The sequence below is a fragment of the Molossus molossus genome, unplaced genomic scaffold (assembly GCF_014108415.1).
Source record: "Molossus molossus isolate mMolMol1 unplaced genomic scaffold, mMolMol1.p scaffold_m16_p_3, whole genome shotgun sequence".
Classification (NCBI taxonomy): Eukaryota; Metazoa; Chordata; class Mammalia; order Chiroptera; family Molossidae; genus Molossus; species Molossus molossus.
The window spans coordinates 130,013,375-130,026,853 of record NW_023425366.1 but is presented as its reverse complement, the minus strand read 5'-3'; the positions used below and the strand labels follow the sequence as shown (position 1 = coordinate 130,026,853).

General features: G+C 41.0%; 1 protein-coding gene across 1 annotated transcript in view; it reads left to right on the top strand.

Moving 5' to 3' along the window:
- LOC118642275 (cytochrome b-c1 complex subunit 2, mitochondrial) overlaps positions 1-13,479 on the top strand; it is a 31,834-nt gene that overhangs the window by 12,694 nt on the left and 5,661 nt on the right. The window contains exons 8-11 of the mRNA XM_036279944.1: positions 6,040-6,097; positions 8,046-8,141; positions 8,455-8,654; positions 11,804-11,884. Of these exons, the coding sequence (XP_036135837.1) occupies positions 6,040-6,097; positions 8,046-8,141; positions 8,455-8,654; positions 11,804-11,884 (435 nt within the window). The remainder of the gene's footprint in view (positions 1-6,039; positions 6,098-8,045; positions 8,142-8,454; positions 8,655-11,803; positions 11,885-13,479) is intronic.

Genomic DNA, 13,479 nt, shown 5'->3' with positions numbered 1-13,479 from the left:
CAAATTGGTCTTTTATTTCTTTGGTTAAGTTTATTCCTAGGTAACGTAATTTTTTTGCTGCGATGGTAAGTGGGATTGCGTTTTTTATTTTCTCTTTCTGTCAGTTCATCATTGGTGTATAAGAATGCCGTCCATTTCTTGACTTTAATTTTGTATCCTACTACTTTGCCAAATTCATTTAGTAAGTCTAGTAAATTTTTGATGGAATCTTTGGGGTTTTCTATGTATAGTATCATGTCATCCATGAATAATGACAGTTTCACGTCCTCCTTTCCAATTTGGATCCCTTTTATTTTTTCTTCCGGTCTGATTGTTGTGGCTAACACTTCCAATACTATGTTAAATAACAGTGGCAAAAGTGGGCATCCTTCTCTTGTTCCTGTTCTTAACGGAAATGCTTTTATTTTTGCCCATGGAGTATGATGTTGTCTGTAGGTCTTTCATATATGGCCTTTATTATATCAAGATATAATCCCTCTATTCCGAGATTGTTGAGCGTTTTTATCAGAAATGGGTTCTGAATTTGTCCAGTGCTTTTTCAGCATCTATTGATATGATCATATGATTTTTATCTTTCATTTTGTTTATATGGTGTATCCCATTTATTGATTTGCAAATATTGTACCAGCCTTGCATCCCTGGAATGAATTCCATTTGGTCATGGTGAATAATTTTTTTGATGTATTGCTGGGTTTGATTTGCTAGTATTTTGTTCAGGATTTTGGCATCTATGTTCATCAGGGATATTGACCTGTAGTTTTCTTTCTTTGTAGTGTCTTTTTCTGGTTTTGGAATTAGAATTATGCTGGCCTCATCAAACAAGTTTGGAAGTCTTCCTTCTTCAATTTTTAGAAATGGTTTGAGGAGAATGGGTATTAGTTCTTCTTTGAATGTTCAGTAAAATTTCCCCGTGAAGCCATCTGGGCCTGGGCTTTTGTTGGCTGGGAAAGACTTGATTCCATCTTCAATTTCTTTCATTGTTATTTGTGTGTTCAAGTTTTCTATCTCTTCCCGGTTCAGTTTTGGGAAACTATGTTTTTCTAGAAATTTGTCCATTTCGCTTAGATTGTCAAATTTAATGCTGTATAATTGTTCATAATTTTTGTTAACAATCCGTTGTGTTTCTGTAGTGTCAGTTAATATTTCTCCTCTTTAATTTCTGATTTTGTGTATTTGGGTTCTCTCTCTTTGTTTCTTGGTGAATCTAGCTAAGGGTCCATCAATCTTCTTTATCTTTACAAAGACCCAGCTCTTTGTGTCATTGATCCTTTAAATTATTTTTTTGGACTCCATGTCATTTATTTCTGCTCTGATCTTTACTGTTTCCTTCCTTCTACTTGCTCTGGGGTTTTCGTATTGTTGGCTTTCTCGTTATTTTAAGTTGTAAAATTGATAGTCTATTAGAGATTTTTCTTGCTTCTTGAGGTAGGCCTGTAGTGCTATGAACTTCCTTCTCGGAACTGCTTTCGCTGCATTCCATAGTTTTGTGTTGTTGTGTGTTCATTTTCATTGGTTTCCAGGACGTTTTTAATTTCTTCCTTGATCTCTATGGTAACCCACTCATTGTTCAATAACATGCTATTTAGCCTCTATGTTTTCAAATGTCTGTGCACGTTCTTGTTGCAATTGATATCTAGTTCCATGCCATTATGATCTGAGAAGATGCTTGATATGATTTCAATCTTCTTGAACTTGTAGAGACTTACTTTGTGTCCTAACATGTGGCCTATCTTTGAGAATGCCCCATGTGCACTTGAGAAGAATGTGAATTCTGCAGTTCTGGGGTGTAATTCTCTGTAGATATCTATGAAATCCATTTTTATCTAGCTCTTCATTAACAGTCTGTGTTTCCTTGTTAATTTTTTATCTAGAAGATCTGTCCAGTGATGTCAGCAGGGTGTTGAAGTCCCCTGCTATGATTGAATTGCTGTGAGTTTCTCCTTTGAAGTCCTCCAGAAGATTTTTAATATATGTTGGTGCTCCTGTATTGGGTGCATTTATGTTTATCAAGGTTATAGCTTCCTGTTGAATAGATTCTTTCAGTATTATGTAGTGGCCTTCTTTGTCTCTAGTTATGGTCTTCATTTTGAAATCCACATAATCAGATATGAGTATTGCTACCCCAGCTTTTTATTGCATTCCGTTTGCTTGAATGATTTTTTTCCATCCCTTCACTTTCACCCTATGTGAGTCTTTTATTGTGAGTGGGTCTCTTGTATAAAACATATATGTGAGTCATACTTTCTTATCCAGTCAGCTACTCTTGTGTCTTTTTATTGGAGCATTCAAACCATTCACATTTAAGGTGATAATTTATATGTACTTATTTATTGCCATTTTTGTTTAGTGTGGTTATATTTTTCTTCCTATGTCTTCTACTACTTACAGCAGTCCTTTTAGCATGACTTGCAGTGCTGGTTTGGTGTAGCCTTTTTTTTTTTGTCTGGGAAGCTCTGTATTTGACCTTCTATTTTGAATGATAGCCTTGCTGGATAGAGTAGTCTTGGATTCAGATCCTTGTTTTTTATGATCTTGATTAATTCATGCCACTCACTTCTAGCCTATAGTGTTTCTGTTGAGAAGTCAGCTGAGAGTCTTATTGGGGTTTCCTTAGTAGGTAACCTGTTGCTTATCTCTTGCTGCCTTTAGGATTCTCTCTTTGTCTTTAATTTTTGGCATTGTAATTACTATGTGTTTTGGTGTGGGCCTGTTTGTGTTCTTCTTACTTGGGGCTCTCAGTGCTTCTTGAACTTGAATGCCTTCTTGCATCACCAAGTTAGGAAATTTTCTGTCACTATTTTTTCATATATATTCTCTAAACCTTGCCCATTTTCTTCCTCTTCGGGGACTCCTATGATGCAAATGTTATTAGATTTCCAGTTGTCTCACAGTTCTCTTAAGGTATCTTCCTTTTTTTTTATTGTTTTTTCCTTTTGGTTTTCTGATTGGTTGATTTTTTTTCTATGCTGTATTCTAACTCACTGATCTGGTCCTCAGCTTCCTCTACTCTGCTGTTTAGTCCTTCCAATGTGTTCTTTATTTCTGCTATCTCATTCTTCATTTCCACTTTGTTGGTTTTCACTGTTTCTGTAACTACTCATGGTGCTGCCGTCCTTACTCATGCTGTTGAGCTTCCTCAAGATCATAGCTCTGAACTCTACCTCTGATAATTTTCTTAACTGCATTTCTTTTATCTCCGATAGAGTTCTCTTGTTCTTTCATTTGGGATTTGTTTCTTTGTTTCAGCATTTTGGCTATATCAGTGGGTTTTGGAGCCTACCCAATTTTCCCTGTGAGTGTTGGTGTTCTGCTCTTTGTGGCTCCCTCTACTGGGTTTGGATCAGCTGGGTCGGCCCATGTTAAACACCACTGTCTAGTCTTACTTTCCTGGGTAGATTTGCAAGCCCAGGAAAGGTTCATTTGTCCTCTAGCTTTATCCTGGAGGCTAATAATCTCAATTACTCGGGGGAGTGGGGGGCTGCTGCTTGTTCCCACAGCTCTGGGAAGGATTACATTGGCCAACATCCTTTGTGGCCACAACTGTGTAGAAACTCTTGAGTTCCCTCCAAATTCCGGGTGTCCCCACAGGGTTCCCAGCCAGTCTGCCCTCCCTCTTTTGTAGCCCCCAGGTGAGTGGCTGTGGCCATTTTAGTGCTCTGTCCCAGCCCTCTGTGCTGTGGAGCAGGCTTGGTCTTTATTCCCGGAAGGTGCTGCTCACAGCTAAGACGGCTGCTGTTCGTGGGCTCCCAGCCCACCACCCTCGCACACCTCCGCAGATCCTACCAGTGTCCCTGGTTATATGTTCCTGTCCTGCTGCTTTTCTGTTGCTTTTTTCCAAGGATTTGTCTTTATTTTAGTTGTAATTCCCTTTTGATCCTTGGAGATCATCTGTGTAGCTTTTATTCACTCTGCCTCCATTTTCACATCCTCTATACCTATCTTGTGTGCAGCTGGGTAGCACAGTCCTCTCTGGTGCCCCCGCACCCTGCAGGTCCTGCAGGTAACTGGATAGCACAGTCCCTCTGGGGACCCAGCTCTATGCCTATATTATGGGCTGCTGGGTCGCAATTGGCCTCTCTGGTGCTTCAGCACCTCGCAGGTCCCGGGTATAACTAGATCGCACAATCCCTCCTGGGTGGCGCAGGCCTCTCTGGTACTTCAGCACCCCGCAGGTCCCGTGGGTAACTAGATCTCTCAGTCCCTTTTGGACTGTACAGGCCTCTGTGGAGTCCCAGTTCCCGCTGCTGGGGGCTGAGGAGTGCTGCTGCCCGGTGGGGCTCAACTCCTGCTCAGCTTTTGCTGTAGTTTTTGGGGATGGGTCTCAGCTGCTGGTCTGTGCTTCTGTTGCCTGGGGATGGATGTCTCCTCACCAGCCTCTGTTGCTGGGGGTATATCTAGACTCTGATCGGGCTGCTACTATGGGGGATGGTGTTGGGCTCCCAGCTGTCCACGGCTTCTGCGACCGGCACCTTGGGAGCTCCGCTATCGTACACTGGTCTGTGTTGACACTGGTCCGATGAAGCCAGGTGCGATGGTGGACTCAGGTTGCTGGGCCCCAGCCTCTTCCACTGTCTCCTCCCAGGGAAGACCCGGGATCTTCTAAAATGGTGGGACCTCCCCGCAGTGCAGGGAGAAGCACCTGAAAGACCGCTTACGGCTTCTCTGTCCACAGCACAGGAACCTTCTGCTCGAGTCTCTGCACTGCATGAGTTTGGTCGCTCACCTTCATGTCCAATCACTCTCTCTCACACTAGCTCACCCTCACACACTCACCTTCCCTCTGGTCCTGCCCTCCGCCATCTTCAAAAATCAAGCCTGACTTTTGTATATTAGGTCTAAAATAATCATAGCATAAACCAGTGATTCTCAAATGTCACTGATTCTCAGATCACTGGGTGGGGGATAATTTTAAATAGAGATTCCAAGATTGCACATGAGTTCTACTATTTATCAGTTTGTGTAGTGAACCTAGGAATGGGGCGGGGGTGGGGGAAACAGTGACAGTGTTTTTGTTTTTGAAGCTCCCCAGATAATTCTTTCATCATCCAGGTTGGTATAGACAGTAACCTCATGGCACGATGGGTGAGAGAGGGACAGTGAGGTAATTCTGTTAGCCCTACAGGAGAATGTCACTAGTGTTTTGGTACTACTGCATCAAGACAAAAGAAACTTGCCCTGTCCAGTTTGGCGCAGTGGTTAGAGTGTTGTCCCACAGACCAATGAGTCGCGGGTTTGATTCCAGTCAAGGGCATGTACCTCGGTTGGGATCGTGCGAGAGGCAGCCAGTCGATGTATCTCTCTAGCATGGATGTTTCTCTCCCTCCTTCCCATTCTGTCTAAAGATAAATGGGAAAATAGCCTCAGGTAAGGATTTTAAAAAAGGCAAAAGAAACCTGGTATGGTGCTTAAATCACATTATCATAAAAATCATAAACTAGCCCTGGCCGGTTTGGCTTAGCGGTTAGAGCGCCAGCCTGCAGTCCTGAGAGACCCGGGTTCGGTTCCCGCTAAGGGCACGTACCTTGGTTGCAGTTTGTCCCCGGCTCTGGTCAGTCGTGCGGGTGGCAGCCACTCGATGTGTCCTTTCACATCGATGTTTCTCTCTCTCTCTCTCTCTCTGTTCCTCTCTCTCCCTCCCACTCTACCTGAACAAAAAAATGGAAAAATGTCCTCGGGTGAGGATAAAAAAAAAAAAAAAAAATTCATAAACTAGGTCCCATTTTTCTCAAGTTCAAGCCAGGGTGTGCTCTAAGTTTTCATTCCCTTTATTGAGATGTAATTCACATACCATACAGTTTACTTATGTAAAGTCCACAATTCACTGGTTTTCATCATGTTCACCGTTATGTAACTATCACATTAAGTTCTGGTTCTTTTAAGCAGTAGTTTGTAAAGAAAATCTAGGTAGTCCCTAACCATTTGTTACAACAACTTTTATGTTAGCATTTTTCTGCTGAACTCAGTTTTAAGTTTTTATAGCTTTTTATATGTTTATATCAATATAACCTAATAATCTAATAACTTTTTTAACTTTCTCAGTTACATCACTATGTTCAGAACCATTTTACAAGTGCAAGAATGGCTTTGATTGGACTGGGTAAGTTGGGAGTTGCCTACATGTCTGTCTGCTTCCTTAAGAGCAGTCTTTTCAACTAATTAGGTGAACCACAGGATTGAACAAAATTTGACAACCCAGTGCTCTGTTTATGTTTCACAGGCAGTATATTATGAGATTTTAATTGCTAGTGTTGTTTCTTTTATTTTTTTGGAAAGTAGAATCCAACATTTAACTTTGTAAACTAGTTTTAAATTCATTACAGTATTTACAAAACCTATGACAACATGCAAATTTTTCTAGGCAAAGAGCTTTTGAAGGTTTCTTTTTATTTATTTTTTTAAGAAGTACAGTTTAATAGAAAAATAGGCAAGGGCATGAACAAACAATTCATACAGAAAATTGTGTGTGTGTGTGTGTGCGCGTGCACGCGCATGCGGTCAACATCACTAATAACTACAAAAAATTTTTTATCTGTGAGATTGGCAGAAAATTGTTAGTTAAAGGTTGTCCTGGCCAGTTTGGCTCAGTGGTTATAGCGTTGGCCCGCGGACTAGAGTCCCAGATTCTGTTCCTGCTAAGGGCATGTACCTCGGTTGTAGTTTGTCCCCGGCCCCAGTTGGGATCATGTGGGTGGCAACCACTCAATGTGTCTCTCTTGCATCAATGTTTCTCTCTCTCTCTCTCTCTCCCTCCTTCCCTCCCTCTCTCCTTCCCACTCTATCTGAAGATAAATGCAAAAATGTCCTCTGGTGAGGATAAAAAAAATTGTGAAAAGTTGACACTGTCCAGTATTACCCAGGGTATGGAAATAGTAGGCACTCTCAGAAATTGTTGATGGGAGTGTAAGCTGACAGAACATTTTTGGAGGCCTGTTGAGTATATTAAAATTCTAAATGTTTATTCTCTTAGACCTAGCAATTTTAATTTTAAGAATTTAACCTGCAGAAATACTTGGTCAGGTTTATAGAATAGTTGCATGAGAATATTACTTGCAGTATTGTTTTTTGTTTCATTTGTTTTGTAAATAATAGCTTACGGTATAATAATACATATGCCATAAAATTCACACTTATTTTAAAGTGTACAGCTCATGGTTTTTAGGATAGTCAGAGTTGTGCAACCATTGCCACTCTGTTATTTCAGACATTTCCATCATCCCCAGAAAGAAACTCGATATTGATAAGCAGTGATTCCCTACTGCACCCCCTCCTTACCTCTCTGGCAACCATTAATCTACCTTCTGTCAATACAAAGTTTACTGTTCTGGACTTTTCACATAAATGGAATCATACATTATGTAGCCTTTTGTAACTGGGTTCTTACAGGGGTGGGGAACCTTTTTTCTACCAAGGGTCATACAAAATTATCACTTAAAAACTGGCCTACTATATTTGGTCAGGCTAATTTGGTGAGGTGTGTGATGTTAGCTGGTATTGATTTCTTGGACCTTATATGGCCTAGGGGCTGGACATTCCCCACCCTTGTAAGCATAATGTTTACAAAGTCCATCCATATAATAGCATATGTCATTGTTCCCTTTTCTGGCTGAAAAATATTCCATCACCGTATTTTATTCATCCATCAGTTGGAAACCTGAATGTCCATAAAGAAGGGATTGATTAAATAAATGATGGTATATTCATATAATGGAATTCTTTATAACCATTAAAGGTTTGATATAGACCACTCACTTAGATGTAAATTACAAAAGACAAGATAAAAACAATATCAATAGAATAAAACCATTTTGGAAGTAAAGAAAATGAAGGTAATATTAATACATGCAAAGAAAAAGTTCTAGATGAATATTTAGTAAACTATAAATGGATATCTCTGGGAGAATGGCATTTTGGGGGAGGGGACTCTCTGTTTACTATTTATTTCTGTAATACTTGAATTGTACGATCATCATTTTTAAAACACCAGATGTTTTACAATTGTGTTTTAGAAATTCTGGTTCTAGCTTGTTTTCTTCCTGGTGAAATAGGTGTGAGTCACCCTATTCTGAAGCAAGTTGCTGAACGGTTCCTGAACATGCGGGGTGGACTTGGTTTATCTGGTGCAAAGGCCAGGTACCGAGGAGGTGAGTGCTTTGTTCTGTTAGGGTTCGTTTTTCAGACGGCATGTCGCCTCAGTATCGTATCGGAGTGGAATAGGCCTGATTATTTACCAGCAGTCTCATTGTGGAAGGAAAGAATTCGATTGCTTGGTGTTGTCTATTAAACCTACTTTGTGTGTGTTGGGGAAAGGGGAAGGGCAAGATGGCAGGGAAAGAGCACCGGGCCTCAGAAGAGTTTAATCTTAGTGGGTTCATGCTGTGTGGTACAGAAAATACTGGAGAATAAAACCAGTGGTGACCAGGCCACTTTCTTCATCCCCTCCTTCCATGGCCTCAGGTGAAATTCGAGAACAGAATGGAGACAGTCTCGTCCATGCTGCTTTTGTAGCAGAAAGTGCTGCCACAGGAAGCGCAGAAGCAAATGCATTCAGTGTTCTCCAGCATGTCCTGGGCGCTGGGCCCCATGTCAAGAGGGGCGGCAATGCCACCAGCCCTCTGTACCAAGCTGTTGCCAAGGGGATCCACCAGCCATTTGACGTAAGTCTGAGCAGTTGATATTGCTGCTCAGTTTTCACAGGCTCAGTGTTTACAATGTAGTGCTCTTAATGTTAATCTGCTCTTAAAATCTAAGGCGAACACCAAAAAAAAAATCTTTGTAAAGTTGAAGGGCCAGCCAGGCTCGATTTTAGTACTTCATTGGGTCTACCAAACACTTAATGTCTTTTCGATTATTCTAATATACTAGAAAGAAGAATACTTTAAAAGTCGGAAATTCAGACTTTAGTTCCCTTTAGAACAATTTTAAATATTAAACATTTCCCTAGGCTGTAATTAGTCTTTTTTTTCTAGATTCTCTTCTGTGCCCTTCTGTTCTTATGGCTACTTTCTGTTCTCCAGTCAAGTATACCAAGAAACTACTCCAGCTTGAGATTAAGTTTAAAAATGATGACATTTAGCCCTGGCTGGTTTGGCTCAGTGGTTGGAGTGTCAGCCCACGGACCAAAGAGTCACATGTTTGATTCCAGTCAAGGGCACATACCTCAGTTGTGGTTTGGTCCCTAGCCCTGGTCAGGGTCGTGCAAGGGGCATCCAATCCATGTGTCTCTCTCACGTTGATGTTTTTCTCTCTCTCCCTCACTTACTCCCTCTCTCTCTTTCTGAAGATAAAAAAAATATATATATATAAAAAAAAAATGATGACATTTAATCTTAATAGACAGTCCATGTTACTTTCTTTGTTACTCTTCACCCGAGGACTTTTTTTCCATTGATTTTTTAGCAAGAGTGGAAGAGAGAGAGAGAGAGACATCCATGTGAGAGAGGCACATCGATTGATTGCCTCCTCATGCACCCCAGTCAGGACCGGATATTGAACCTGCAGCCCAGGCACATGCCCTTGACTGGGAATTGAACCCATGACCCTTCAGGACACTGGCCAGGGCTTCATGCTACTTGAGAAGACACCTTTTACTTGAGAAGACACCTTTTTTATGACAAGAAAGAGCTAATGCTTTCAAAATAACAGTATTAAAATCAGAATTTAAAATGTCAGTAGTGTTATGTAATGAGTGACAATTGTTTGCCCAGTGTACTATGCCTTACATGACATTCAGTGATAGGCCTCTTAAAAGTAGCACTTACTGCCCTGGCCAGTTTGGCTCAGCGGTTAGAGCGTTGGCCCACAGACCAGAGAGTCCCAGGTTCGGTTCCTGCTAAGGGCATGTACCTTGGTTGCAATTTTTGCCCAATCCTGGTTGAGTTCGTGTGGGTGGCAACCACTCGATGTGTCTCTCACATCGATAATTCTCTCTCTCCTTCCCTCTCTCCCGCCTGCTCTATCTGAAGATAAATGTAAAAATGTCCTCAGGTGCAGATATAAAAAGTAACACTTACTGCCCTGGCTGGTTTGGGTCACAGGTTCAATCTTAGTCAAGGGCATGTACCTAGGTTGCAGGTTCAATCCCCAGCTTTGGTTGGGGTCATGCAGGAGGCAACCATTTGATGTCTCTCTTTCACATTGATGTTTCTCTTCTCTTCCTCCCTCCCCTCCACTCTATCTAAAAAGATCAATGGAAAAATGTCCTCAGGTGAGGATTAACAACAAAAAAAGTAACACACTAAATTATAGGATCAAGTATTCATAGTTTGAACAACAGTACAAGGCGTAGGTAGGTTTATGCTTCAGTAAGTCTTTGGTCATTTGACACTTAACAGTGGAAATTAAGATCAGCCTTCACCTTTTACTCCTTTCTTTTGTTTTATTTGTTTTTGTTTTGTTTTTTGAGTGGGAGGGAGGGAAGGAGGGGGAGAGAGAGAGAAAACATCAATGCAAGAGAGAGATATCAATTGGTTACCTCCCACATACACCCCAACTGTGGCCAGGAATCAAACCTGCAACCCAGGTGCATGCCCTTGACTGGGAATCGAACCTGTGACCCTTTGGTGTATGTGCTGACTCTGTAACCACTGACCAATACCAGCCAAGACTTGACTCCTCTGCTTAATACTTGAGTGCTAGTTTTCGAATCGTTTTTCAGTAGAGGATCCTTTTTTATCCAGTAGGGTTTCCAGCTACAATACCCACACAAAGTATTTTTCTTTTAAAGAAGTTTTGAAAGTTTATTTGACAGTGAAACCCTTGGAATCTTCTGTACAGAGCCTTAGGTTCCCTGAAGCACAGTTTGAAAACCATTATCTTTAATGATTTCTAAATTAAACTTAGCTGCTGCTTTTTAAAATTTTCTCTACATTTTCTTTCTCCTGGTTCATGTTCTACTATGTTTTCCTCACCAATAAATGTTAATGATGCTTTGTGAGGTGGCTGGAGTTTAATCTTAAAGACATCATTTAATAGAAATTTCTACTTCAGAATTTGGCCAGAAATTGGGAGTATGAATAGGGTAGTCTCGGAATTATAATTCAGGTAGTTGAAGCAAATTTTTCCTTATGCTCTGTGCTTTATATGGGATGAACTAGTGGTTCTCAAATCTTAAAGTATATGAGAATCACCTGGAACACTAGTTAAACATGTGGGCCACAGACTGCATCTGCAGGGATGTGAGTGAGTGTGGGCAGGAACCTAACTGGCTGTGTCCTTAATAACACTCAGGTGGTCCTTCGGCAGATGGTCCACACAAACGCTGGAAGACCCTGTCCTAGTCAGTCATGTCACCTTACACTGTTCCAACAGCAGTCTGTCATCCAGAGGCTAAACTTTTTGCTACCTTGGACATGAATAATGGCCACCAAGCAGAAATGTTTCCCTAACCCTTGGACTTCAGTCTGTGAAGTGAAAGTAAATTGGGGAAAAGGAAGGGAGCAACCAACAGAGGGGAGACATCAGGTTTGTCTAGCGCCAAAGCCCACGATCCACACCACTCAGCCATAGTGTCTGTAATAACGATGTTCACAAATTCATGTTTGCATGAATCTTTCATCATCAAAATAGATTAAAAAACTCAGCAAAAATGAAAGTAAGCAACCTGTTTTAGAAAGACTTAAAATGAGAAGAGTTAAAACCATTGTCATTCTGAAATAGGCAACCTCTTGGTCCTTCACAGACTGGCTAAGTACTATATGTTGGTCTGTTTATATTGTGAAGTACAGGTTTTTGTCTAGACAGCCTAGGGAAGGTGTGCCATTCTGCCTGGTAGAATGACATACATTTGAGTTTCATTATATTTCAGGTTTCCGCTTTTAATGCCAGTTACTCGGATTCTGGACTCTTTGGGATTTACACCATCTCTCAGGCTGCAGCTGCCGGAGATGTAAGTTGCAAACTCACCAACCCTCACAAGTATTTTTCCCATCAACATGTTTTAAGTTAAAATACGGAATGTTTGTATGCATGACGTATCAGAGCTCTGTAACGTTGTTAAAGCCTGTCTGCTCTGGAGGAAACGGAAACCTGTATCCTGATGCTTCCAGGAAAGAGGGAGGAAAGACTGCCATGGTACTTTGGTTCTGTTTGGAGAGGTGGCATTGCATTCTCTCTGGGATATCTAAATTGAGAGCTCGGGTGAGGACAAGGGCAATGTGTCTATTTGGGAGTCCTCGGTGCACAGACCGTATTGCAGTTAGGGTAAAACCCTAACTTCAATAGTGCTGCTACAAACATGGGGGTACATATATTCTTTCTGATTGGTGTTTCAGGCTTCTTAGGGTATATTCCTAGAAGTGGGATCACTGGATCAAATGGAAGTTCAATTTTTAATTTTTTGAGGTAACACCCTTAAAGGTGCTTACTCTTTATAGGCGATTATAAATCCATGTTTGCTTTTCCTAAACCCTACTGCCATCCTCCGCCACTTTTTTTTTTAAATATTTTTTTTTATTTAATTAATTTATTTTTGTTACAGATGTTTCTCCTTTTTCCCCCACTGATTCCCCCTCCCCCCATCCACCATTTCCCCAGCTTTGTTGTCCATGTCCGTTGTTCATGCATACATGCATATAATTTCTGTGGTTTATCTCTCCACCACCACCCCGTTCTGAGGATTATCCATCTGTACCCCACTTCCACGTCTCTGGGACTACCCCATTCCTCAGACTGTTATGTTCATTATATTCCACAAATAAGTGAGATCATATGATACTTGTCTTTCTCTGCTTGGCTTGTTTCGCTTAAGATAATACTCTCCAGGTCCCTCCATGTTGTCTCAAAGGACAAAAGATCTTTCTTTCTTACAGCTGCATAGTACTCCATTGTGTATATGTACCACAGCAGTTTTATCCATTCGTCTACTGATGGACACTTGGGCTGTTTCCAGATCTTAGCTATTGTAAATAGTGCTGCTACAAACATGGGGTTACATATATTCTTTCTGATTGGTGTTTCAGGCTTCTTAGGGTATATTCCTAGAAGTGGGATCACTGGATCAAATGGAAGTTCAATTTTTAATTTTTTGAGGTAACACCATATTGTTTTCCATAGTGGCTGCACCAGTCTGCATTCCCCCCAGCAGTGTACTAGAGTCCCCTTTTCTCCACACCCTCGCCAACATTTGTTGTTTGATGATTTGTTGATGGCGGCCATTCTGACAGTTGTGAGGTGATACCTCATTGTTGTTTTCATTTGCATCTCTCTGATGATTAGTGATGTTGAGCATTTCTTCATATGTCTCTTGGATCTGTATGTCCTGTTTGGAGAGGTGTCTATTTAGTTCCTCTGCCCATTTTTTAATTGGGTTCTTTGTCTTCCTTTTGTGGAGTTGTATGAGCACTCTATATATATTGGAAATTAACCCCTTATCTGATATATCATTGGCAATTATGCTGTCCCATTCACTGGGTTGCCTTTCCATTTTGATGATTGTATCTTTTGCTGTGCAGAAGCTTTTGCGTTTGATGTAGTCCCATGTGT